The sequence below is a fragment of the Uloborus diversus genome, chromosome 3, assembly GCF_026930045.1.
Source record: "Uloborus diversus isolate 005 chromosome 3, Udiv.v.3.1, whole genome shotgun sequence".
Lineage (NCBI taxonomy): Eukaryota > Metazoa > Arthropoda > Arachnida > Araneae > Uloboridae > Uloborus > Uloborus diversus.
Window position 1 is genome coordinate 125,140,056 of NC_072733.1, and position 26,714 is coordinate 125,166,769.

Consider the following 26,714-nt stretch of genomic DNA (forward strand, 5'->3'; position numbering starts at 1 on the left):
CCAGATAGAACATTAATTTGTCATGTACACCTACACCTACGACCCTACGAGTATTTCTCGAGGTTTTGCCTCCTTCTCGTTTTTTGACTGTGAGGTGAGCTACTCGCTGCTAAGTCCATACTGATTTCTCAAAGCCTGTGCTTTCCTAAATGAAATGATCATTTAAACATTAATATTTATAAATTGCTTGAAAGGTTGTTACTTTAAATATTAATAGCGCCTTTGTTTCAAAGTGAGTTGAATCCACCGTTTAAAAAATTTAAAAAAAAATGTTTTAGATCCTGCATAGTTTTGGAATTTTGAAAATGTGCTGATTTTGATAAAACAATCTGTGAGGGCTTCTTTTTTTCAAACTATAAGTCAGTTAAATTAAAAAGACGAAAAAACAAGTTTATTATTTTCTTTAGTTCTTTCCCCCCCTTATTCTGGTAAATATGAGGTTACTTCGAAATTCAAAGTACAAAGTATTAAATTAAGCCATTATGCCGTACATTTCTCAATGCTTAATATTTTTGTTATTCATGGTTTGATGAAGAACGGTCTGGTTTTAAATTTATGAAACTTTATTTTGGCATAATTTTTACTAAACTTTTTGCCAACAGATGGCAGCATCTGTATATTTCTTTTTAATGACGCTCAACTGTCAATTCTTATAAACCTGTTGAACAGAATGCAAACAGTTGACCTTCGTTACCACGTTTCCTATCAAAAGTTTACTCAACTTCATTATTTGTTTGCTAAAAAGGCTTTATTTGAAATTCCTCAGTCCTTAGGTTTATCATGAATCGAAGTCTATAATGATTGTGTTAAAAGCCAAGCTCCGATCAAGCAGCTGAAACTGGTTTTCTTTTCCTTGCACTCGCACCCAAACAAGCTCCGAACAACAAGTGTCCAGGTTAACTATTTGGTAAGTCATTGTATTTTTTTAAAATTACCTTGTTTAGGTAACATAAGAATTAATTTATTTTTTTCTTAAAAAACCAATGTATTTAGGCAAAGTTAATATTTACAAAGAAAAAATTGTCGCTATTTATTATTTTAGTAAGACAAATATTTTTTATATTGCATGAGGGGTGAGGTTGACTTTTGACCTCAGAATCACCCAGGTAAAATGATTGTTATGCGCAGTGCATTGTTATGAAACATTATTACATGAAAATAGTGTTATCGAAGAGGGGTGCACGGTGCAAGCGGGGCTGTGGGCCCGGGGGCTTTACGACATGAGGGCCATCGAAATATATAATTATTCATAATTATTTTAGATCAAAATTTGTTTCTGTATGGAAAAGTATGTAGTTGAGAGCATATATCTTGTTTGATGACGATTTAGAAAATTAAGGGACTTGGAGAATCGCTTGCCCTCACATCTTGGGACCTTGATATTCATAATTTTATGTAATTGCATTTGTTCTAAGTTAGTTTCTTCTATGTCCGTCAATTCAATAACCAACAAACAACATAAAAAAGTGATTTTCATATCAACGAGAGCCCATACCTTTGTAGCGAAGAATAAATAACCTTGGTACGGAAGATAAATTTTAATGCATATTCCGAGCACAATATTTTACATTTAAAACTATGTAAGGATAAAACAAAATAAACAGGTTTCTTCCCGGAACTAAATAAGTGTCCCAACTCACACTCCTCTTACCGAATTACGGCGGCACCTAGAGGCGGACTGGTCGATCGACCTGCAGGCCGGTGCGCCCTCGAACCTGTGCGCTTTGTTTTTTTTTTTTTTTTTTTTTTTTTTTTTTTTTTTTTTTTTTTTTTTTTTTTTTTTTTTTTTGCGTCCTCGAACCTGTGCGTCCTATGGATTCCAAGGTTGACTCCCTCTTGGGGAAACCAGTCCGCCCATGCGGCACCCTATTAAAGCCAGTTTTACATTTTATAAGTTTTTCCTTGCAAAATTTTTGCATGCTGCCCCACCATGCTTAAGCCAGCTGCACTATAAATTTCAGTATTCTTTCTAATACTATTATTGGAGATGGGGGAGGGGGTCTATAAATATCACGATATCTGCTAGCGCATCCCGATGTGATCCCCGAATGATGATAATTCTGCCAAATGGAACTCCAAATTTCGCCTAATGATGATAATTTTTCCGAATGAAACTCCAAACTCTGCTGAATAATGATAATTTTGCCGAATCGCCAGACAAAATTTGCCAAATCAGGAAATTTTTGGTGATTAACATCTGAAAATACCACTTTTTAAAACGCATATTTCGTATTTCCTTCCATTGTGCAATAATTTTCCGTGAAAATACAGAACGAGCTGTTTTCACTTTTGAAGATAAAAGTATTTCTGTCGTTGAGAAAGTAAAACGCCTTCTTGGGTGTTATGTTACCATCTTTTTTTCTTCTCACGTGCTTGTGACACTGACATCCTTTCTAACAAGTGTGGGAAGTATGACTGCTATTGAAAATAAATAAATGTGTGTGTGTGTGTTTTGTTCTTTGCTGGAAGAAAATACAATGAATTTCTAATACTCCAAATGCAATTTTAACGATGGACAGATCTTCAGAATTTCCATTATTCCTTTTTGTTGTTTCAAAGAAAAATCTTAGTTTAAGTTTAGAATAAGATTTAATTTCTCTTAAAATTTCTTGTTTATTTTTATTTCTTCTAATATAACGTATCTTAGGTAAGCATATTGATTATATTTATTTATAACGCGCTCAAATGCATTTAATGAGCTTTTTGTGGTTCAAATTTAAGCAGAAAGGTCTTGTTGAAAAATTCCTCGGCTTAAAGCTATAGCAAAAAAAAAATTGAGAGAGAGAAAAAAAATTCGATTTCACATTTAGGCATTATAAGGTAAACACGCCAGTAGTGGCAACTTCAAGGTGTATATTGGAAAAAATAGGATTCAAGGTCTCCCTATGGAATTCAAGCGTACGTTTGATGTACTTTTGAATCAATTGGGAGCATTAATTGCATTGAAACATTATTTTTTACTTTTAGCGGTAAAATTGTTCCTTCAAGAAAAGAAAAAAAAGTGGAAAACTTTCACTTTTTTTCATTGGGCAAAGTGAAAATTGAAATTTTTATTAAATGAAATACGTTCTATTCGATTCTAAGAAATGTTTTTGACGAATTAATGAGCAAATAAAAGGAAAATTCAATAAATGAAAATATAATGAAATGATAAACTAATAAATAAATAAATTCATGAGGAAGAATAAATGAGTGAATAAAGGAATAAATGAGTAAGAAAATAAGTGAATGAATGAATAAATAAGAGAATTATCAAATGAGGAAATGTTAATAAGTTATTTCATAAGTGATTTAGTTAATGATTGAATAAGTAAATGAAATAAGGTATTTCACTTTGCCCCATCCACTTTGCCCCGCACACACTTGACTATTGTGAAAAATATTTAAAATACAAATATATATAAGCTAAATATTAACTAAATAAATACTTCACCGAATATTAGAAGGTCCCAATTAATATTTAAAATGTTCGTCACAAGAACTTTATCATTTGATAACATCAAAATAATTTTTGACTTACGACAAAATATTACAATTTTAGTATCAATTTTTGAAAATTGCTTGTATTATCATGTGCTTTGATTTCCAGAGGTATTTTTTTTCTTGACTCGAATAGACTACATATGTTTCTACACAGTTAAAATATTACTAGGTAAGTGGCGCTTAAAGCGGAGTAAATATTTCATCCCTTCAATAGGCAATTTATGTGAAATATTAGCTCAAAAAATATATTACAAAAAAACTAATCCGCAATTAATAAAACAAAGCCACAGCTGCAAACCCCCGGGGCTTGAAGTAATTTTGTAAATATTTCAAGGCTGTAGTTGCTATGGGGTCACCTGAATGCAGGCCCTCCACAGACCGAATTTCAACATTTTTGACGTTACATTTTTTTTAATATATAGAGATAAAGTCAATCCCATGGGATCCCGGGATTGGCTTCGTACAATCCCATTGGCTCCGTACAATCCCGAAATCCCGCGGGATGCTGATGCCTGCTCAGCACTTTTCTTCTGCGATGCAGCTTTAACTAATATTATTACTATTTATACTTGGAATACCTTTAACTTTTTAAAGAGGAATCGAAAATTATATAAAGCTGAAGGAAAAATATATCATTGCAGAAATTAAAAAAATATATATTGATAATTGGTTTTCAAGAGTAATAAAGAGCAAAAAATGTTTCGTTCCAAAGAACTTGCCACTAAGGCAGCTGCCTACTTTCCCATATTAAAAATTAGGCATTGGTTTTAATATATAGACACTTTCAAATAAAAAAAAATGTTTAATTATTTTTATTAAATTCATTTGCTTTCTAATGCTCTACTTAAACATTGTTAAATCGTTATCACCTTGAAAATTTGATTTGGTTCATTTTTCATGTTGTTAAGATGATTGCAATAATTTTACTACTACTTTTCAAAGGTCCTTCACCTCTAGGAGCTTACAAAACTTCATTTTGTAAAGGCCTCTTTGTAACAGAGATAATAATAGCACGTTCTTTGCAACTTGCGTGGAATGACACATTAGCTGCAATAGCTGATGAATGCATTCCTAGCCCTTTCTTAATCTTATCTTTATTTAATTCTTGTTGATATTTATACGCAATGGCTGGTGCATGAGGCCAGATTCTTAGCTGTCCAATATTCCTCGGTCTAGTACAGTTTCTTTATTCATTCTGATCTTATAAATTTAACATTTTTCTACTTGTCCATTCTGTTTTAAGGCAGTCTTGGTTTACATGAACTCCTAACTGCAACAGAAAAACATCCAGCATAAAAAAGCAATAAGTTTATATCTAGGTGTTTAAAGGAAAAAAGGGGAGAGGGGATTTTATCTTTCCAACATTCCTTTCCTAATTCTCTTGGGGGGGGGAGTCATTTTTTTCCTTTTTTTAACAAAAATTTCATTTGGACAATATATGCTGTTTCGAATTTGTGCCGCATGCATTAAGTAACACAGCACAATATATCATGCCGTTGTGCCTAAATAATATTGAACATTAGTGGACACTTTAATGTGTGCTTTTGAAACATTTTAATAACATTTATACTGAACTATTGCATTTTCAATATTGTATCAGTATATCTGTAATATATACTGATAAGAATTCACAATCAAATTTCGAACTATGATATTAGCAGTAAAACGTCAGGTTTAAGAAAGGAATGAAGACCAAAAATGTCAAAATTATTTTTTTAACTCTAATTTATCTCCAAGCGTTGCTTTACATGTGAGTGGTAAGAAAAAGTCCCTAAATTCAAATACAACAAAAACTTGGTGGTAATTGCATGCAAGTTCTATCATTTATGCAAATTCGTTCGATTTTTAAAACATTTGATATTTTGACTTTTTCCATTCTTAAACCTGACAATTCAATTTTATTTTACATATATTAATATTTCATGCTCCTCTTCCAATTACTGTAGAAACTTTGAAAATCTAGGTCACACACATACACACATATGTATCACTTTGGGTGGCAGGGGGGGGGGGCATAACCGGACACTTCCAAAAATTCACATTCTTACGGATTTTTCGAGAAGTAAAAGATTGATCGTTCTGTAACTTTGTCACATAAAAGGTATGCTCCGCTGTCATGTTCCAATTAAAAATAAGTCACCCTTGCATTTAGGGGATCAGCAATAAATTGAGGAAACAAAAGGTTTTTGATTATTCTTCATCGTAAATAGCTAGGAATAAGCTATGAATTTCAAAAATAAGATTACGAACTATTTTTGTATTTTCGTGAAATTACCACTAAAATTCACTAAGATGTAAGCATGTTTTTTAAATACAAATTTTATTTGATGGTTTTTGGCTCATAACAGCGTTTTCCGTCACCGCTTACCAAACTTTCAGAATCTTTGACAGCATGCAAGAGAAACATGATATTAAAATCTGAAATTTGAATATTGAAACTTTGATGAAATATGAACGTTTAAGGCAATTTTTCACTGCGCATGAGCGATATATAGCAATTTATAACCTTCAAAATTTAAAACTCAAGTAGATCTCCCAAATCATAATTAAATTCCAGTTTAATGTCTTAAAACTTAAAAATATATCATCTAATTAGCCGAGTTTTAGTAAGTCTTGGATAGGTGAAAAATCGTGAGGGATCGTTCCCAAATAATCTGTTTTTATCATGAACAACACTGAACGATTCCAGACAAGTGTTGCAAATTTGCGAAAGTCCTCTTACGATTAGACGCCTATCCCTTTCATGAGAGGGGGAGGGGGGGGGGGGCTCATGACATTCTTTACATATATAAACATTACCATAGTAGGATAAGTTAAAAAAATTGGGCTTCTGGGTGGTTTTAGCTCCCTCACCTACTTTATAATGCATATGGAAACGATGGACGTTGCTATTGAATCTTTATGTGGTGTCAAAATTTCTCATTTTTTGTCCGAGCAGTTTCATTCGGCGTGTTTTTCAAATCGTTTTTTTACGTTGCGTTTACCGTTCTTATCGCGCGGCTCTCTTTAGTTCTTTCGTTTTAATATCAAATCAAATTTTCTCGCCGAGCAGTCAAATTGGATACTGGTTTGGATTAACATACAGACAATTTTCCATTAAACAATATTTTTTTTCAAATTGTAAGTAAAAAATAAATAAGATTTTTTTTCCCAATTTTGTTTTTTTTCAAGTGTTAGCAACTCTAGTCGCATAGCAACTACTAAAAAAAGTCGTTTTTTCAGGGCTTTTTTTCGAAGTTTTATTTTAAGAGACTGTATTACTTAATCCATTAGCAGTGACAGTACTATTTTTCATTTAACGAATCTGTTCCCTTTCATACTTTGTTTTACAGGTGATATGGCAAGCCAGAAACGGATTCTGGTTATTGGAGCTGGCGTATCTGGTCTTACAGCCATTAAAGCCTGCAAGGAAGAAAATTTAGATGTGGTGTGTTATGAAAGAATTGGAGAGCTTGGAGGGTTATGGCGATACCACGAAAACGACTTGGATGGTTTGCCATCTGTAATGAAATCTACCATCAGTAATACTAGCAAAGAAATGTCATCCTTCACTGATTTTCCTCCTGCCAAAGAGTTTCCAACATACATGCATCATACAGCCGTTTTGAAATACTTGGAAATGTATGTGGAGCATTTCGGTTTACTGAGCCATATAACATATTATCAGGAAGTAAGTGATTTGGGTCCGAAGTACTAATGTATTGATTTTCTTTAATATTTAGCTACACTAATACCTGCAGCTGTAGGCGAATGTATACGAATACAATTAATTGCAAACAAATTGAACTACGCTTTAAAACTTGACACATATTTCTCCTTAGATTTAGTTGTGTTATTGTTGATAATATTTTTTTTTTCCACATTTTAAAACAAAAGGTAAAATATTTTTTCTCATGAGATTACAAGCATACATGTTAAAGCACATGCAGGGCCTGATTACTAAATAGGCAAACTATGCTGAAGCCTGCCCCAAGTGACTGAAATTTCGTTAGCCAACTGTAAGTTTTGACTGCATGGAGGCCTCGAAAAAGCATTTCGCCTAGGGCACCCAACATCTTAATCGGGCCCTGAGTATATGTAAATTAGTCATATTTCCTTTAATAGAGTTATTCAGTGTAACTTTGAGCACAATTTCTCCACTTTTAACTACCCCCTTGTTTTAATAGGGTTGTTGCATCTATTGGCATAAAAAGAAAGAAATACTCCTGCTGTTTTTTTAGTTTTCCGAAATTAAGAAATTATAACTTTTAAAATCACTTAAAATTAGTTATTAGTCTGTTTCAAAATCAAAATGATGCTTACCGTAACTTTAAGCTACGTAAGAAACGTGTTGAAAATAAATTAAGTAAAATTTCCAAACTAAGCAAATATTAAATATTTGAATTTTTTACATAGATAAAATGTGCTTGTATATCGTAGTAAAATGCTTCTATGTACCAAAGTATACTTAATAAGACGCATACACATACTTGGACTGGTTTATTTATCTTTAGCGATGATTAAATTAAATGAAACTAGTCGACCCGTGCGGAACTCCGCATTGTGCTTCAAATCGTTTCATAAGGCATTTCGCTCTTTAAGAATTTAAAAGGAAGAACATTATGACGAAGAACCGAAAAAAAAGTAAGCGCAAAAGAGAAGGCATGTAATTTAAAGACATCAGTAACAAAACCTCGTTAAATACAACGTTGTGATAATTTGATCATAGCTCCCCTTTTAATCGTACATATTTTCAATGCAAACATAAATGTCATTAAAAGTGTGGCTGAGTGGTGACTCGTGAAAAAGCAATAATTGTGCATGTGAAAAAACAGGTTGTGGCAAATACAGTCCTGCACATGTCAGCATCTGACGGGAAAAAAAGAAGCATTAAAGAGATATTTATTGGCACGTATTCGAATTGGCGCCATTCTGACTAACAGCCCGACACCCCAACAAACCTAGCAATTGCGCCTTCCTTTTCGAAAGCTATTCATTGAAGGAATGCGTAGTAAAAAACAGCAAAAAAGCTTTTTGCCCCAAAAAAAAAATAATAATAATAATAAGATCATGCATCTGTGTTTTGTCATTAACCAGCATGATACGATTTAAAATTATTCGCAAAGCATGGAATTTGATTAAAGAATGACGAAGATCTCACGTAGCGATTGAAACAAACATTCTAGAGAAGTAATAAATTTGATTGAAAATAAGTGTTTTTATCTTTGAATATTGAACTATTTCACATAGAAGGTTGCTTTAACCGTTACGGCTTAAATGCCCTCACATTTTTCTCTTTGAATCGAACACTTAAAATTCAAAACCAAAACCAGTTGAACTGAGTCCGTTCTTAAGTGTAATTTTTCGAACGTAGACAAAATGTATTTTTTTTTTCAGCAGAAAGCAGAGGAGTAGAAAATAGTTTCTTGCTAATGAAGTTGATAATACTTTTAATGCTTTATATCGTATTCGCGCGAATAAAAAATTAAAGGTTTACTGAGTGAAACTCGTAGTTTTAATCGGGCGTAGTATTTTTTCATTTGTATAAAAGGTCGAACACTGCTATTAGAAACATCTACATTTTAGCAAACAATAAAAATGTTTTTCTGCACAAAAAGGATTTCTTTAGGTAAATCTAATACTTTTTTATGCTTACATTATGTTGAGTGGTCTGGATGTAGTCAAAGAACACAGTTCGATTAACAATCAACTTATCCGAATGATAACTGTAGCCTGTATAAAGGAGTCGAAACACCAAGTAGCATTCCCACTGCATTTATTTTATTAGGTGTGTATGTTATGAGCACATGTAATGCGTAATACTAATATAAATTTGATATTATGTCGGACAGCCCAAGCTTGCCCGAAGTTCAGATAGTTTATAGCCGAACGCTCTACCGAAAAAAACTTATCAATTAAACCGAACAACTAAGTCCAGTGCTGTTAAGCTTTATTAAAATATGAACACACACACAGGCTATTATTATTATTTTTTTTTTTGCCGAAAGCGACGTAAAAAATGGAAAACTGCATTAGAACTTTGCTTTAAAAAATGCATAAGAACTACAGGCAGCATCAAGGTTTTGAAACAGCAAGAGGCGATTTCGAAAACTTGAATTTTCGACCGTAAGTCTTTTTTTCGTCATTGGCCAGCCTGATAAGTTTTAAAATGAGAGGGGATTAATATATAAGATAAGATATTGAAGAAAAATGTTTTTATTTTTGAAAATTTTTACAATTTGTTATTTCAGGCTGCTTAAACCGTTATAACTTAGATGGCAGCACGTGTTCATCATTTAACAGCAAGGTTAAAATACAAAATAAATTGAACTATGCTTTCGAATGTAGTAAAAATGTGATAAGCTATTTGTTTTTTAGCAAAAAGAAGAAAAAAAATATATTTTACCCTTCAAATTGAGGTAGTATTTTATTTATTTGTACAAAGAGTCAAAAACTCATTAGAAGAATATATATTTCAATATACGATTTATTATTTTTTTTCTGAACAAAAAACAATTCTATTGTAGTCTGAAATCTTAAACCTGTTACTTATATTTTCGCTTACATTATGCTTTAATTTTCTTTCCAGAGCCAAAGCTTCAAAAAAAAAAAAAAAAAAAAAAAAACACGTGCAATTTCGAAGTAATTTAGCACAAAATCACTGAATGTTTTCATATCAGCAAAGAGCATTTCCTTCTCATTTATTCTATTCCCTCGTAGTTGTTATTCATTTAATTCAGTGTTCATGTAATGCGCGATATTTCTCTAATTTTTTTGTTGCAGATTGTTCGGACGTGGGCCCGAACACGTAATCTTCTGGTTACGAAGAGAACGCTCTGCCGATCAAGCTACTCAGCTCTGTCGGTCATAGCGCAAATTAAAGTTATAAGTTTGACCGAAAACCTTATTCTCGTTCTTTAAAACAGGTTTTTCGGCTAAAAGAAACAATTTTCAGACCTTGGGTCTATTTTTCGTCAGTAGCCAGCACCATAAGCTATAAAATAAGCCGTAAATCAAAGAAATCGATCAAGAATTGAGGGAAATTTGGCGTAGAAACCAAAAACAGGCTACAGAAATAATATATAAGGATATTAAAAGCAAACTAATTCACGAATAAAATTTTCGACTCAAACCCGTCTAAAAGAAATAATGTTAATGATCAACATTTAAAATGAAATCCAGAAGTTTGTGTGTTACTGTTTTAATTCCAAATTGAAATTGAAATGATTTTTCTGTTATCTACTGATCAATTAGTATAATTTCAATGCACTTGAATATGTTCTGAAATTGAGTTTAATGCACAATTTTTAGCAAAATATTTAGTTGTTATAAACTAAAGTGTTTTTCTTTTATTTAATTATTATTACTAAAACTTAAAGGAAACGGTAGGATCAGAGATCTGTACATTTGAACAACTAATGGCAAAAGTATCCGTTTCACAAAAATTTGTTGTAACATTTTTTAATATTTTATAAAAACTAAAAAGATTTAAATATTTGAATTTTTATTGTAATAAAAGTAGGACCTTTATTCATAAATATCGCTCATTGAGTACGCTCAATGCTCTTCTTACATTTGAACACAAATTATATTTAGCCATCAAATGTGACTCCAATTGTTGCAAATGCATTAACATCGACAGTTATATTATTAGTAATTTAGTTTTGTCTTATGTTATACATAAAAGTGTTTGAAAAAAACAAAGACTAGATAGTTTAACTTTTAAGTGAACTATTTGAAGGATGTTGTATTAAAAGTATAGTGAAAAGAAAAAACGATAAAAATTCACTATCTTTTGTATTTAATAAAACTACCATTTTCGACAGAAATGATTAGTCACGTTAAACGAAAGTTTTATGATTTACGTTATCGAAAATCTTAACTTTCAGTAATAATAATAAAATGTCTATACTTTACCATACATTTTTTCGTCCAATTTCAGCAATTAATGAAGAATATTAACTCTTAATTTTTGTCCTTTGTAAAATGCCGTCATCATCTTATAAAATCACAAATGTTAATACTATTATTGCGTAACATTTTTCGATCTTGAACATGTGTGCGCTTTGTTTCACGTCATGCAATGATGAAGTGCAATTTTCATACGATTGGCCGCCATTTTAACATCGTGAAATGCTGGTCTTGAATGCTGAGCAAATGCATCTGGATATACAACGAAATCCCGTTACAACAAACTTCAAGGGGATACAAAATGTGTTCGCTGTAACGGGAATTTCGTTGTAACGGAATTCAAACGATGTAACAAGCAATTACATTGAGACGGAAAATTTATTTCGTTGAAAGAAAATTTCGTTGTACTGGTATTTGTTGTAACGAAATTTCACTTTTTAATCTTTCAGCAGATGATTTGCTTTTTTTCTATTAAGTTACCTTTTTTTTATTCATTCGGTGAGGCAAGCAGGATGTTTGCTCTTCGATACTATGCTCTTCTTAAGGCAATTAACAATGTACCTTCGTCGGTAAACAGCTTATGAACATTGTTCAGCTTTGATCAGCTAAAAGATTTAACAGAATTTGTCATACTGTTGCCATGAAGTTTTATTGCTTCAAAAACATTTACGCTTAATATATCTGCACTGTAAAAAAAATGTGTATCCTTACTCTGTACAAGTGGTGGCAGCTTAGCTGAGTTTCATCAACTACAGTCCACCGCTCTGCCAACTGAGCTATCGACAGTTTAGCAGCTTAGCTTCCTCCATAGCAATGGAGTAACGCAATGGATAAAACTGGTGTAACGCCCATCGTTACACCAGTTTTATCAGACTCCATTGCTATGGAGGAAGCTAGCCGCCGGAATAAGGTTACACAAAGTGCAGAATGCTGCCACCGTATTTACGGAGTAAGGTTACACTTTTTTTTTTTTTTACAGTGTCTACCTCAGAGCCAGAAAGACGTAAGTCACATTTTGATAATTTTACAGTAGAGAGGAAAAAAAAATTTCTGGCCCGTGCAGGATGGTACTCGCTGTACTTTTTTTTCTGCTAAATTAAATAAAAGGACTTCATAATAATGGACGATCATCTCTCACAACTCTCAAGCAACTTACGCTTAATACTGTTAAATTTACAGTTGATCTTATTTCATACTTTTAGAGACTTTTATCAAACCTGATATATGAATGATATGTATACATATCATTCATAATGATTTTAATCCTTAGCTGCTTTGAATACATAATTGTTTTTAATCAGTAAATGGTTTATTTATTTAAATATATTTTGCCATGATGATGCCTTGCATTCATTAACTAATAGAAAGTAATTTTTAGGTGATTGAGCTTATACCAGCCGAAGATTACGGAACAACTGGCAAATGGTTGGTAAAAATTCGAGATCTTCACTCAGACGAAAATCGGGAGGAAGCTTTTGATGGAGTTATGGCTTGCGTGGGACATCATGCATATCCAATGTCTCCTTCTTATCCCAATATGGATGTATATGCTGGTCAAATAATCCATAGTCACAGCTATAAAACTTTTACTGGTTTTGAAGACAAAACTGTCCTTGTGATTGGCGCAGGGAACTCTGGAGCTGATATTGCTGCAGAATTATCTAATGTTGCCAAAAAGGTTTGGTTTTCGATTTTAATTCAAAGTTATTTCTAAAAAAAAGGCTGATACTTATGTATTATTGCAAGGAAGAAACATTCTTTTTCATAGACTTAATTTGTTCTTTTACAAAGAGGCAACAATCTCAAATATAAATATCATATTCTGTCAAATGTATTAAAATAAAACAGATATATAACACGATAAAGTAAAAAAAACAAAAATCCAAAGCAATACTCATGTTTAAACCCAAAATATTTTCATATTGTTTGCAAGTATGAAAACTAAATGCGCATTCCGTTTGTCGAAGTAGTACTAGTAAATGCATTAAATTATGGTATTTATAATCGTAATAGATGAATATTTTTATACAGAACGTTTTCAGTTATACATAAATATTTCCAGTACTCATTAGGAGAATAGCTATTACAACACTGTTTGCATTAAATTCAAAAAAAAAATAAATAAAATAAAATAAAAGCCCAACATTGTTAAAGTAAAAATGACTGCTGCACAGTGTCAAAAGTTAATTTTTTTTTTAGATTTAAAAACTCAGATTTCATCGTTTCTTTTTTTTTATTTTTATGAAAGGTAATCGTTCCCATTGCTTACTTGCATCGTGTTTCAACAGAAAGAAACTTTATTACAAGTGTTTTTTTTAACATGTAAAACAATGGCGTTTGGCTAGCTTTTTTTTATTCATTTCACAGTGCAAAACGCCATCCTCTTTCCTAGCATTTGACACATTCTTACCTTGTGGTGTATATAAATTTCGATAACACATTCAGTTTGCTTCTTACATTCTTCTTTGAATTACAATAACTATCTGTTTTACTTATGTCACTATTTTTGAAAAAAAAAATGTCTTTGAAATGTCTGTATTATCGTTTAAAATTTGCCCCCCTCAAATTGTTTTACATACCATCCCACACATTCAATAGTTAACTAACCATCCTAAATTTTCTCTTTATTAAATAAACTTAAATCAGTACGTTTTGAAAAAGTTATGAGCTAAGCAAATTGTTATGCTTCTTCACATACAACAACTTATTAACTCAGCTTCAGTTATAGAGAAACATTCTTTTGTTTTCAATTTGTTCAAATTACCACACCAGGAGCAAATTTACTATGCTCCAAAAATTGGTTTTGGTCCATCCCACTTGATCAGCATCACTCTACTCTAGAGATTTTGCTGTCTTGAGATATTTTCTGGATATAGTAATATGTTGTCTGTTTGAATTCCTTTTCGAATATTCAAAAATATTTTCACAGAACTTCAATTTGAATTTTATGGACAGCGTAAATACCTAATCTCAACTGCAGTTCTGTGGTTTTCAATACATTTGATTCCTAGCTGCTTGTTAATAGAGCAATTTATCACCAATATATACATATTTTTCGACAGAGGCATGTCTTATGTATTTGCTACAGTACTTTATAAATACAGTAGAATAGACTGAAAATTCTTTTCACATAAGCTGACATTTCAAGAATATCGATCCATTTTTCCTACGTTTCACGCTCATTTCAGGAAAACAGTCAAGTTAGCTAAATGCAACCTGAAATTCACATTGATTTTATTAATGATTCATGGAATTCTTTGTTGCTTCTAGAAACAATGTCATCATTAACATAAATTACCATACAGAAGTTTATTTTATTTTTTTTAAATCGAGCATGATCAGAAATGGAAGGGTTTTAAAGCAGTTTCCCAACCTTTTTCCCCTTGCGATCCCTTTCTAAAATCCGAAAGAATTTGGTGAAACCTTTGGGTACTAAAGAACACATAGCAAGCAAAAAAAAAAAAAGAAACGCACAATAAACTTCGGTAGACTATAAACAAAAACATAATAGCAAAATATAGAATTATAAAAACTTAAATGATAGCTAAATAAGTAATGCAAAACAAATTCACCAAAAAAATAAACCCAGTGATTATTCTTTGTTTAGCTTCAGTCGACTGATTTTTTTTTTTTTTTTTTTTTTTTTTTTTTTTTTAATGGGATAGTTATGAAACAAGGACAATCAAAGTTTGGCCCACATATCGGACAGTTTCAATCTTCATTAGGTTCAATATTTAACTTGCTTCAGTATTTATCTCTGTTTATGTTGAAATTCCTTCTTCACATAGAAATGTAGTCCAAAAGGTAATAAAATTTAAATTATCTTTTTTCTGACTCAGGGGTACATTTATCTCTATCACCAAATCAGAAGTCAACAAAAGAATTATCTTTTAAAATACCTTTCAGGAATCTGTCTCAGATTAACTAAATGATCTTTTTTCTTCAAGTAAAATTAGAAAGGTCTCTAAATTTCTGTCTTCTTGCAAAGGACTACAAGTTCTGCTGTTTGATAAGAATATATTGCGTACATTAATCGTTTGACGCTGAAGAATTTTCTTGTCTTTATGCTATAAGTGCGGAATAAAACGCCTATAACTAACTCGAATTATAACACAAAAAAATAATTTTTTCAAAGAGAAATTTCAGCACATTCCTATTTACATATAGCGGAAATTAAGTTACATAATATAATTCCGTTGATTTTTTTTTAGTGCGTTATACTTCACACAACCAAACTTCATACGAAAATTTTCTAAAGTACGTCAGTTTTTTATACTTCCTGTACTTTTTTTGGGTTGACAGTCATTCCTCTCTTTTTGGACAATAAAGCTGGAAGTAAATTGTAGTCTATATAGTGAGATAATTACAGCAACAAATAACAGTGTGATCGCACTTCTACGCATTTTCGACACACCCCAAGATAAGTGCGATAGCTCTTCGTTGTGCTCAAATGGTAAATAAACTAAATATCAAAAATTAATTAAAGCTGTTTGAGACGCTTTCATATGCTCCGTTTAATGTTTTCATCATATTTAATCGATTTTTTCGATATAAAGCTACTGAGAAAACCAACGCTTTCATATTCTTTCATCAGAGGACATTGTATTTAAAAGTGAAGCTTTCCTTTTTTTAAATTCTGACGTGGTTTCAATGTTATATTTCTCATTGAAAGCGGTGAAGACGGCGTTTTTCTATAACAGAGTTTAATCTTGAAATGTAAAATTATTAGCAAGCACGCTAACTTTTCATGCTGAGTATGTGCGAGAGACAAATCAATAGAGGATGAACAAAAAATGTGTTTGAAACCGCTTGAACTTGAGACTTCATCCGTAACAAGCATGTTAAAATTCCGCCATTACAGTATTATTTTCGCGAACCCCTGGGGGTTCGCGAACCACCCGCCCCGAACCACCGGTTGGGAAACGATGATTCTAAAGCATGAAACTTGACTTAAGTGATATAACTTTTTGAACTTGAACACTTTGTTAGATTCCTCATTGCAGCCATACGGTTGGTATATAAAACCCACCTTCAAATACAGTGAAACCTCCGAATAGCGGACAGTCAAGGGACTAGAAGTTTTGTCCGTTATTGGGAGGTGTCCGCTATTAGGAGGAACTACTTAATTTACCTTTTTCAAAATGGACTGTTGTTCCTTTTGTAGGACACAATCGAAACAATTGCGAAAGGTTTACTACATTTTACGTCAAGTGTAATTAATCTGTTTTTTCTTAATAAAGGTATACTGACAGCACACACTTGTCTTAAAAAGCATTTAATCAATTAAAGTAATCAGTTAAAACAGTTTGACATCTCCTTTTTTTGCATTACAAGCCTGTTTCTCAATATAAATATTTAAATCATTTACCTTAGCAAGTCCTTCGGTGTCCCCTTTGCTCAGGAAAAAGTTTTTCAATTCTTTACTGTATTTCAGTGCTTCCGAAAATTCTCTACTTTTTATGGTTAATTTATTTATTTTATTTCGAATATCACTATTGCATGATTGACAATTGGCAATATGACCTTGAATATGGGCAAATCTTTTTCATATCTAAAAATTAAACAACCCAACGAAACCACGGCGCCTTACAGCCGACTACTACCGGCGCCGGTACGCTCAATTGCATTTCCCGAGAGCCCCAGTTAGAAAAAGCACCCAGTTTCCTCTTTTTTATCTTAACTTTTGAATAGTTATTGTGTACAAAATTCATTGAAATCTTAAGAAAAACGTACGTTTATTGTTAGACTGACATCAATTTTCACTTATCTGCTTTATTATTTTCAAAACTAGCCGTGACAAAATGACATTTTTTTTCTTTTCCATTTTTTGCTGCTCGCAAAAAGTACCATGTCATTTAGTTCTCTTTTTTTTCTGCCCCCAACTTTTAAGCCCCAATCGCTACCTCTGCCCATTACCACCCTTTTAATTCCAAGAAACAGTGATAAGGAAATGACGGGGGGGGGGATATCAGTTGTGGATGATGAAAAGCTTTGTAAGGCAAGCAGTTACTAAGATATTCTGTGAAAAGAAAAAAATAACGGAAGTGCTACGATCGCAAGGGAAATTTTTTGCGAAATAACTGTCCGTTATTCGGAGTGTCCGTTATTCAGAGTGAATAACATGGAATGACCTATATTGAGGGACTGGGACTTGCAAATATGTCCGTTAATTAGAGGTGTCCGTTATTCGGGAGTGTCCGTTAAGGGAGGTTTCACTGTAGTTATCTTTTATATACGAATGCAATCTTCGCATTTAATTTTAAGAAATGAAAATTTTCAAGTATTGCAATGCCTATTGTATGCATTCCTATTCTTTCAAACCTAGCCACAAGATTAAACGTTATTTTAGTTGAACTTATATTTCTGGGATGTATCCTTTTGCTGCTTGCCTGTCCTTCTGGATAATTGAATCATTTATTTCAAAAACCAGTCAAACGCCAAGTTTACTAATTTTAGGAACATTTAATATTGCTATATCAATTTTTTCAATGAGGCTTAGAACATTGTTTGTTGAAAGAAATATACCTAAACATTTATCGCTTTCAGTTTAAAATACTGTAAACCTTATAGAAAATTTTTAATACGAAGGTAAAAATGCGTTTTAGAAATTTTAAAATTAGTCCCTTAATGGTTTTTGAAATAAACGGTTCAATTAAGCATCGTCTTTCGTTCTTATCGTGACTTGTTTCATTTTGAGGCGTTCAACTAGGTCTCAAGTTTTATTTTGCTTCAAGGGATTCATCTCCCCATTTTCCATATATCACGAACATGGGACGATATTGTTGTGGCAAGAAAAAAAAAAAAAGAGTGAACCATTCTTCCTTTTATGCGTTGTAATGAAGGTTTTTAAATTTATCTTTAGCACCACGCTGCAGTAATTTGCTGTTAACAACACATTTCGCGGATTTTTGTTTATACACCTAAACCTGATAATGTCTACATTTTTGTCAAATCAATAATTACAGTTGAGAACATACTTTAAGGTGTTTCTTTTCCTTAAACACTGTATTATGATTTAAAGCAACCTCTTTACTGTTTGACCATGCCTATAGACTGCTTTGTCTCCACAATGCCCATCCAGATTATGTTGCTTACATTTTTTTATGTGTTTTAAAACTTTTCTTCTCTTCTGCTTTGGATCGTAAGTGCAATACTAGGTGACACAAATTTGTTGGTCATTTCAAAGAAAACTTAAATTTTTAAAACAGAAAAATGAAGAAAATAACTTAAACTAACATTTAAAAACTTTTGTAATGAATTAAACTTATTTTCTGCATTGTTACCATAGCACTTAAACAAGATTGTACAACCTTATTTCTTTCTTTAAATTTAAGTAATTTTTCATAATTTTGCCAAGTTGCATTTTTACTAAGTACTTGTTTAGGTTTTTCCTTCTAAGAAAAACTTTTTAGCTTGCTTCATTGAAATTTCTCTATGCAACAACATTACTGTTATTGACTACCCGAGATGTCTCGGTTTGATTTTCTTTAGAGATTTTTTCTACAATTATAGCAATTTTCTAATTGACCTTAGTTTTCTTTTCTTGATGTGTCTATTTCTGGGATGTCTGGTCAAATTTGTGGTGATTCGTGTGTATTACTGTCGTGATTACCACGACAATTGTCTTCGTTTTCCAACTATTTTAAATTAACGGTCATGTTATCATTATGATATCTCCTTATTTGATTGATATGCCTCTTCCATAGTGCACGAGTCTATTTTATTTTTCACAAGTATACACTGTTACCTATTTTATCAAGTACCATTGCTTTTCCATTTGTCATTTCGGTCACGATGATTTCTCACCGTAACATTTTCCCCAGCCTCAAAATCTTTCCTAACTTTTCCTCTACAATTCTTTCCTTGATCAGCTTGTTGGTTTTTAACTTGTTCTTTTAAACTGGACCTTAAAAGATCTAATCGGGTAAGTAAAGCTCTACTAAACATCAATTTTACAGTGTTTCGCCTGTAGTGTAGTACGAGGTTTATTCCTATAAATCAAACAAGGATTTATGAATTATATCTTGAATTGAAAACTTATTAGCGCTTTCTGTAGCTCACATTTAGAAGTGACTTGTTTTACAATACAGCTTTTTGCAGTTTTTAAATTATCTGCCGTACCATTACTCTGGGTGTGATATGGTTTAGTAGGAAAATGCTTAGCACCATTATTTACTGTAAACTGCATGAATTCTTCTAAATCAAAAGGTGGTCTACTTTTATCCGAAACAAGTTGATATGATAATCCAAAGCAAGCGAAAATTCCTCGCTGTTTTTCAATCGTATTTTGTGTTGCCGTATTGAACATATATAGGTGCAACCTCAACCCATTGCTATGTGTGTATCAATCAAAATCATGTACTTCTTATCATACGAAGGTCCAAAAAAAAATCGACATAATTCTTTCCCGTGTGGTTTTTTTTTTTTTTTTTTTTTTTTTTTTTTGACCATTCCCAAAATGTGAGTATATTTCTGGGGAGCATATGATTTGTGTTTTCGAACAACCATTGTAAGTTTTAACCAATTTCTCAATCTAACAAAGGCCACCAAAAATTGATCTTGCAATAGATTTTATTTTAACTATGTCTATATGACTATATGACTTCAATGTAGTTCTTCTAATATCATTTTTCTTCATAGAACTGGAATAACTACGCGGTACCCTCACACTGAACAACCTTGTTCACAAGTCAGTTCATTTCTACAATAACAATACGGTTTAATCTCATTTTCTACAGTTGATTCATCCACCTTTGGTCATCCATGTTGTACGTAGTGCAATACGCGACTTAAAATTTTACCTGGACGTGATTCAAGAGCCACTTCGTTGAAATCTACTGGTATTTCGCTTTTCATTGCCATAAAATTACAAAGAGATCATTCTTTTTCTTCCTTTTTTAATGGTAACCTGGATAAGACATCAGCAATAGCATTTTTTTTTTCGAAATATTGCGCTTTATTTCAAAATCAAAACCTGATATATATAATGACTAGCGTTGCAGTCCATTTGCTGCCATTTGCGGTTATGCCCTTTTTAGGATCAAATATTAAACTTAAAGTTTATGATCTGTAACTGAAATAAAATGTCTTGCTAAGAGCCTGTACATCGAATCATTTGGCATCGACTCATATAGGTGCTGAATGTCACGCTGGGGAATATGGAAGTCTCCGACCAATACAATTCCAGACGTGCTCGATGGGCGACATATCACAATAACGGACTGGCCTAGGAAGTAGCGTAACCCGTCGTGCATCGAAAAACGTTTGCATGTTGCGTGCAACATGTGGACGTCCATTGTCCTGCTGAAAAACTGCACCAAGAATGCTTTGAAGAAAGAGTAGTGCCTCTGGCGTCACAACGTCTATGACGTAGCGCTCGCTATTGAGATTACCCGTAATTTGGAGTATATGGAAAGGTCCTTGATACCCAAGAGCGCAAAAAAGGGGGGCTAGGGTGAAACTAGTACATTTTATATTAAAAATTTGATCATTAAAACTTCTCCGGATCCCTAAGTTTAAGGAAAGTTTTGTTAATATTATCCATAAATCGTTTTTCACAATTTTTCCTGAAAAACATAAAATGATTGCACATTGTTATCAAAATTATCGCCAACATAATTCTTGCCAAAATATTGTACGGGTGCAGTACTATTCTGAAACTTAATCCTTTTTTTAGTACATATTTTACTCAAATGACCTTTAATTCCACAGTCGTGGCATTTACATGGACGAAGCCGGCATCTGTTTATATTATGGTTAAATTTACCACAGCACCGATATGTTTCCGATTAATATTTAGATACACGATAATGTTGAACTTTCCCCGAAGTTTCATCGACTCCTTGAACTCTTGAAGCCCATGAATTGGTTTAACCTCTCTCACTTCAGCTGAGTGTAAACGAGCAGCCGCCATAGTTGTAGCGATGTCTACTGACTTTTGAAAAGTAATACTTTCGGATTCACAAAACAGTCTGTCTAAAATTGGATCACTTCCGAGACCCACTACAAAACGATCTTTTAAAACTATATCTAAAATACCTTCAAACTTGCAATATTTTGCCATTTCTTTCAATATTGCACTACAGTTGGCGATATTTTAATCTGCACTTTGGCATGCTCAATGAAATTTATACCGCTCAGCAAATACCGATCTTTTCCATGCTACATGATCACTTAATTTTTCAGCAAGTTTATCCTATTCCAAACCTTTGAGTTGCTTAGGTACACATATTTTTTTAACAGTTTACAATCCCTTATTGAATACAGCAATATACTAATTTTCTTTTTCTTATTCGTAATTCCGTTGGCGATGAACATCTGCTTTAACATTTCATGGTAAACCGCCCAATCATCTTTTGATGGGTCAAATTATCTCAAGTTTCCAATTAAAATCATTTTTCACAGGTTAATGGATGATTTTTTTCACTCTCGTCGCCAAAACGTTTAATCTGCACAATTAAATAACATTGCTTTTGAAAACTAAATGTTTATTAACACTACTACTAATTTTGTTCAAATTAAAATATCAATTATTGGAATGCAGCATATTGTTACCAGTCTCTGTAACAAAAAATCTTGCTGCCAAAACATGTAAATATATTACAACAATGAGTACCTTCATTGATGCAGAATGTTTTTATATAGCGTCGGGATAAAAGTAATCTGTTTGAAACTTTTACTCGGGATACTTGTATTGATTTCAAGTGAAGGTAGTTATTTGCTGCAAAACGACTCAAAATATTGTATGGAAGATTTTTCGTAACTATTTTGAAACTTTATATACTTCCTACGTAGTCTTAATGCAGTTACATTTTTTTGTTTCTGTTAATTTACTTCATAAAATTGAATCTTATTGCATATACAATCTAAAATCACTTTTTTTATTTTAAAGGTATACTTAAGCACTCGAAGAGGAGCATGGATTTATCCACGGCTCTTCGAAAAAGGAAAGCCGTGTGATGTATGCAATAACCGAAGGTACAAGACCCTCCTTCCTTCAAAATACACAATGAACAAATTAGAAAAATTCCTTAACAAAAGAATGGACCATGAACGCTTTGGCATAAAACCTTATCACTCTGTAAGCAGCCAACATCCGACAATTAATGATGAACTTCATGCGAAGCTTTTGAATGGTAGAGTGATTGTGAGACGAGACGTCAAAGAATTCTCTGAAACTGGTGTCATTTTCGATGGTGAGGAAGAATCTACTCCTATTGATGTTGTGTTTTTGGCAACCGGATATCAAGTGAAATTTCCTTTCCTGAGTGACGATATTTTACGAGTTGGTAAAAACAACAAAGTGCTGTTATACAAAAATATGTTTCCACCGCAACTAAAGCATCATACTCTGGGTAATATTTTCTTTCATTTAATGTGCCTCTTCTGGTATATTAATAAGCATGTTTTATAAGTATGCTTTAAATTCTGAATTAGCTATATACACTCACTGGCTAATGCATTAGAAACCTTTGAGATTTCAGATTGGGTCTGGAGGGAGAATAATGATGCATGTTCTGCTGGCATTTAAGTGATGCACTGGTGTTTGCTGTCAGATCAACCTTGCAATATTGCATTTTCATCCTGAGGGCGGCGGATCCTTCATGGACGATATTGCAACTATACATCGTGTCAGAACAGTTGAAAATTAGTTCCCTGAGCATCAGTCTGACTTCCAACAATTTCCCTGGCCCCCGCTTAGCCCGGATCTTAACCCCATAGGAAATGTGTGGGATGTGGTAGAAAGACATAACAGCACTCCCCTCTTCCATCTAATTTACATGATCTAAAAAGCTGCATAGCCAATGCATGGTATGCTCTGGATGTAAATGCAACCCAGAAACTTGTAGACTCGATGCCCAAACGAATCAGAGCAGTTATCCGTGCTTTATTATCCGTGTTCCAATAATATATTGATCTTGAGTTTCTAATTCATTGGCCAGTAACTGTAATTTAGCGTACAATGTTGCAGTATAAATGCTGAGTTAGTTCCAGAAACTTGTCAGATTGTTAAGATTAAGTACACATGCAAATGGTTTTATTTCTTACACTGGCATTGTTTTTTATTCATGAAAATACAAAAGAAAAAACCGTAAAAGAAGAAACAATAAGGAACAAACTCTTGCTTTCGAATAGTGCTAAATCCCAAGATTTCCATTTGTGTGCAGAGAAATAGAAGTTTGGTTATTTTTTAAGCTGTGCATTATATCATAGCACTTTGGAAGGAAATCATCATGCAACAAAATATATCACTGAATTTTTTTATGTATGCTAATTTTCACTTCGGTTCGCGTTCTCATTTTTATGAAATGTATTTATCAGTAAATGGTTGAAACGGATGAATTTCATGCCCCACAAATAGAATATGTTCTTTTAGTTTCTTAAACATTGTTTGCAATTTCTATAATTTCAATCGCTTTAATTGAATATTTAGACCATTTTTATTCTTCAAACGTGCAAAGATTTTCTTTTCAAAGATTTATCCCAACTAATTTCTGATTGAGGTTTATTTCTAGAGAATCTTCAATTTTGTTCATTTTCAAAAATCCTAGTTCTATAAGAATCTTGAGCATTTTCCTATACTCTATTTGAATTTCTATTAATTTATGCATAATATAATTTTCTTAGTGTAGATAGGGGCATTTAATCTTCATCACACTTAATACTTATTCCAAAATAAAATATTATTTCGCCAAGATCTTTCGTTTTATACTGTAAGTTTAGTAAGTGCTCAAAATCTTCCTAGTTTTCACTTGACATAATTCCACTATTCTTTCTACCTTTCTTGAAGCCTTCTCCTACATTCATGCATATATCAAGAGTAGGTAATGGATGTAACTGTCAATTTGCATGCTGTGTGGATCAAGTATCTTCAGTTTCCCATAACATATCCTCATTTATATTTTATGCACATTTGAAGTACAAAGTAAATCTATCATAGCAACTGTAGTGAAATTCTGATTTATACTTTTAGAACATTCTTTTTCGGTTAAATTTGCTTCGAAACCGTAGTCCAGCTAGTCGTTTTAGTGATACTAAACTGTCATGTAATTCTGGCACGTATTAAACATCCAACATCTCTTATAAGGACTTTCATTTACTTTTTTTCTGTTACCCTTACATTTTAAGTATCTTTCACTGTTGTCGACTGTAACTAAACATTTTCTATTTGCTAGATAAGCATTTCCTCAAATCCTTTTATCATTTTTATAGAAAAATTGAAGTTGATCATGTGAAAAGTTGCAAGTGAACCAAAAAATGTACCTGTTTGAAACTGCTGAAAATAAAGCAGTCAATGAGACATGCTCTAATTTTTCATTTCTTGCTTCATTAAATTTATCAACTTTATTGATTTTATGATCTTGTTTTCCATTAATTTTCTTATGAGGGATGTGTTTCTGCATCTATACTTGTCAACTTTATAGTGAATGTGTCTGAATGTTTTTGAGATAACTCTGTTTCTCAATTGCTTGTTCTTCATCTTTGAAATCAAGATCCTTAGTTTCATTTCCTCTTTTATCCTTTTAAAAGAGCTTTTATTTTTTAGATTAACTTTTGAGGTGGATTTTGTTCTGGTCCTGTTTCCAGTGCTGTTATTAAAGTCGAGCAAAATTGCCTAACAGTAAAAAAACTTTCGCTTAGTACAGATAGCTGATCAATGAAATTGGATTATCAAATCTATTAATTATGTTCTCTGTGTATCCCTTTATTTAAATTCAAGTCGCATAAATGCTTTAAGAAACTCATTTTGTTAGAGAACTTTGAACATTCATACCAATTTTGCCAATAGTTTCACTTTTACTAAATATAATACACTGTCAGATGTTTCCCAGTCGATTGTCTTCTTACAAGCAAGCATAGCGTTGCTCATTCTTGTCATCATTTTTTCTCTATTCATCACATGATGCAGCAGGCTGTTTCAGTAACCACATTGTAGAAGGCTTTTTTCCACGGAAAGAAGTTCAACAAAGTTGATAACTTATATTCTTACTTTGAAATATTATAACCTTTTACTCTATAACTTTTCTTTACGTTGCTACAGTTTACTCTGATACGTTTGAGTTTCATTCTTCATTGAGCTATATTATGCATTTTCAAAGCTTTTTGTTGATCAATCTTATAATCTGTAGAAATGTTGGGATTAGGTAGATTTAATTTTTAATATCCAAATTATTCTGGTATCACAGTAGAATAGTAGTATAACTAGTACATTACCACTGACGCCCTGAACCTTATTAGAGAACAACGTATTGACTCAGTTACGAAAGAAGTTCACTTATCGAGGTTAATATACGACGCAAAAAATTATTTAACATATGTTTTATTAAAAATACAAAAGTAAATTAAGCTGAATTATCGGATAATTGTTGAGACATAAAAACGCTAAATTGAGAAACAATGAAGATAATTGTATTAAATATGCTTCTGAAAGCGAATGAGCTATACTTCTGACGAATGTTGTTTTTTAAGCATTAGGTAATAGAAAACCTTGCATTCAAAAATATCTTATAAAACAAAATTCATACAATATTTTAACGTGTCTATAGGATTATTTTTAAAATATTTATAATTGAATGAATTCACTCTAATAAATTAGTAATTTCATATGAGAAGCATCAATTGCGTCTGTATAAATGAACTATTGAGTTGTTTCTTTATCGTTTTAAAATTTATGTGCATGAATGGTCATTTTGAACTGCCATTTTTCAAATATGAAAACATTAAGTTTGTATTTTTCAGACTGACAATCGTTCTATTTTAGGGAAAAAAAGGGATAAAGAAAAGCGTTAGAATGTTGAGTAGTCATCAATGGCGCATCCCTGGGGAAAAATCAGAAATCTGTTCTTATTTGAAAACTATTAACGCTAGAGATGTATGAAATGTCAGCTTATCAGGAAAAACGTACTCTTGTACTTGTCATTAATAGATGTTTCATAAGGAATCGTCTTTAAATTCGAAACAAACATCAACTTAAAACTTGCAATCAATACGAAAATTTGCTCCAGATGTACCAATTTGGAAACAGCTGTTCCGCAGTCAAAATGAAACTGTCACTCTGTCAAATTAAAAGTTTTTATACAATTCCTTCGTATAATATTGATACTTTCATAGGTACAGCATTTAAAAGTTAGAGTGAAAAAATAATAAATATTTACATAGTTGAAACCATCCATTTAACTACATTACAATTTTTGAAATTAGTATTTAAAAAAAATCGTATCTCAATCCATGTTACGAAAATTTCAGTAAAAAAAAAATAAGCTATTAAATTACATGGATATAAAAAATTCTTTTTTAACTTGAAATATTCAATTTTATTTATTATTCTTTGCTTATAAATA

General features: G+C 32.2%; 1 protein-coding gene across 1 annotated transcript in view; it reads left to right on the forward strand.

Annotated features, from left to right (window-relative positions):
* The first annotated feature begins 692 nt into the window (after positions 1 to 692).
* Positions 693 to 26,714, forward strand: part of LOC129218567 (flavin-containing monooxygenase 5-like) — a 29,026-nt gene continuing 3,004 nt past the window's right edge. The window contains exons 1-4 of the mRNA XM_054852877.1: positions 693 to 907; positions 6,816 to 7,153; positions 12,752 to 13,051; positions 22,265 to 22,727. Coding sequence (XP_054708852.1) covers positions 6,821 to 7,153; positions 12,752 to 13,051; positions 22,265 to 22,727 — 1,096 coding nt within the window. The 5' untranslated portion in view covers positions 693 to 907; positions 6,816 to 6,820. The remainder of the gene's footprint in view (positions 908 to 6,815; positions 7,154 to 12,751; positions 13,052 to 22,264; positions 22,728 to 26,714) is intronic.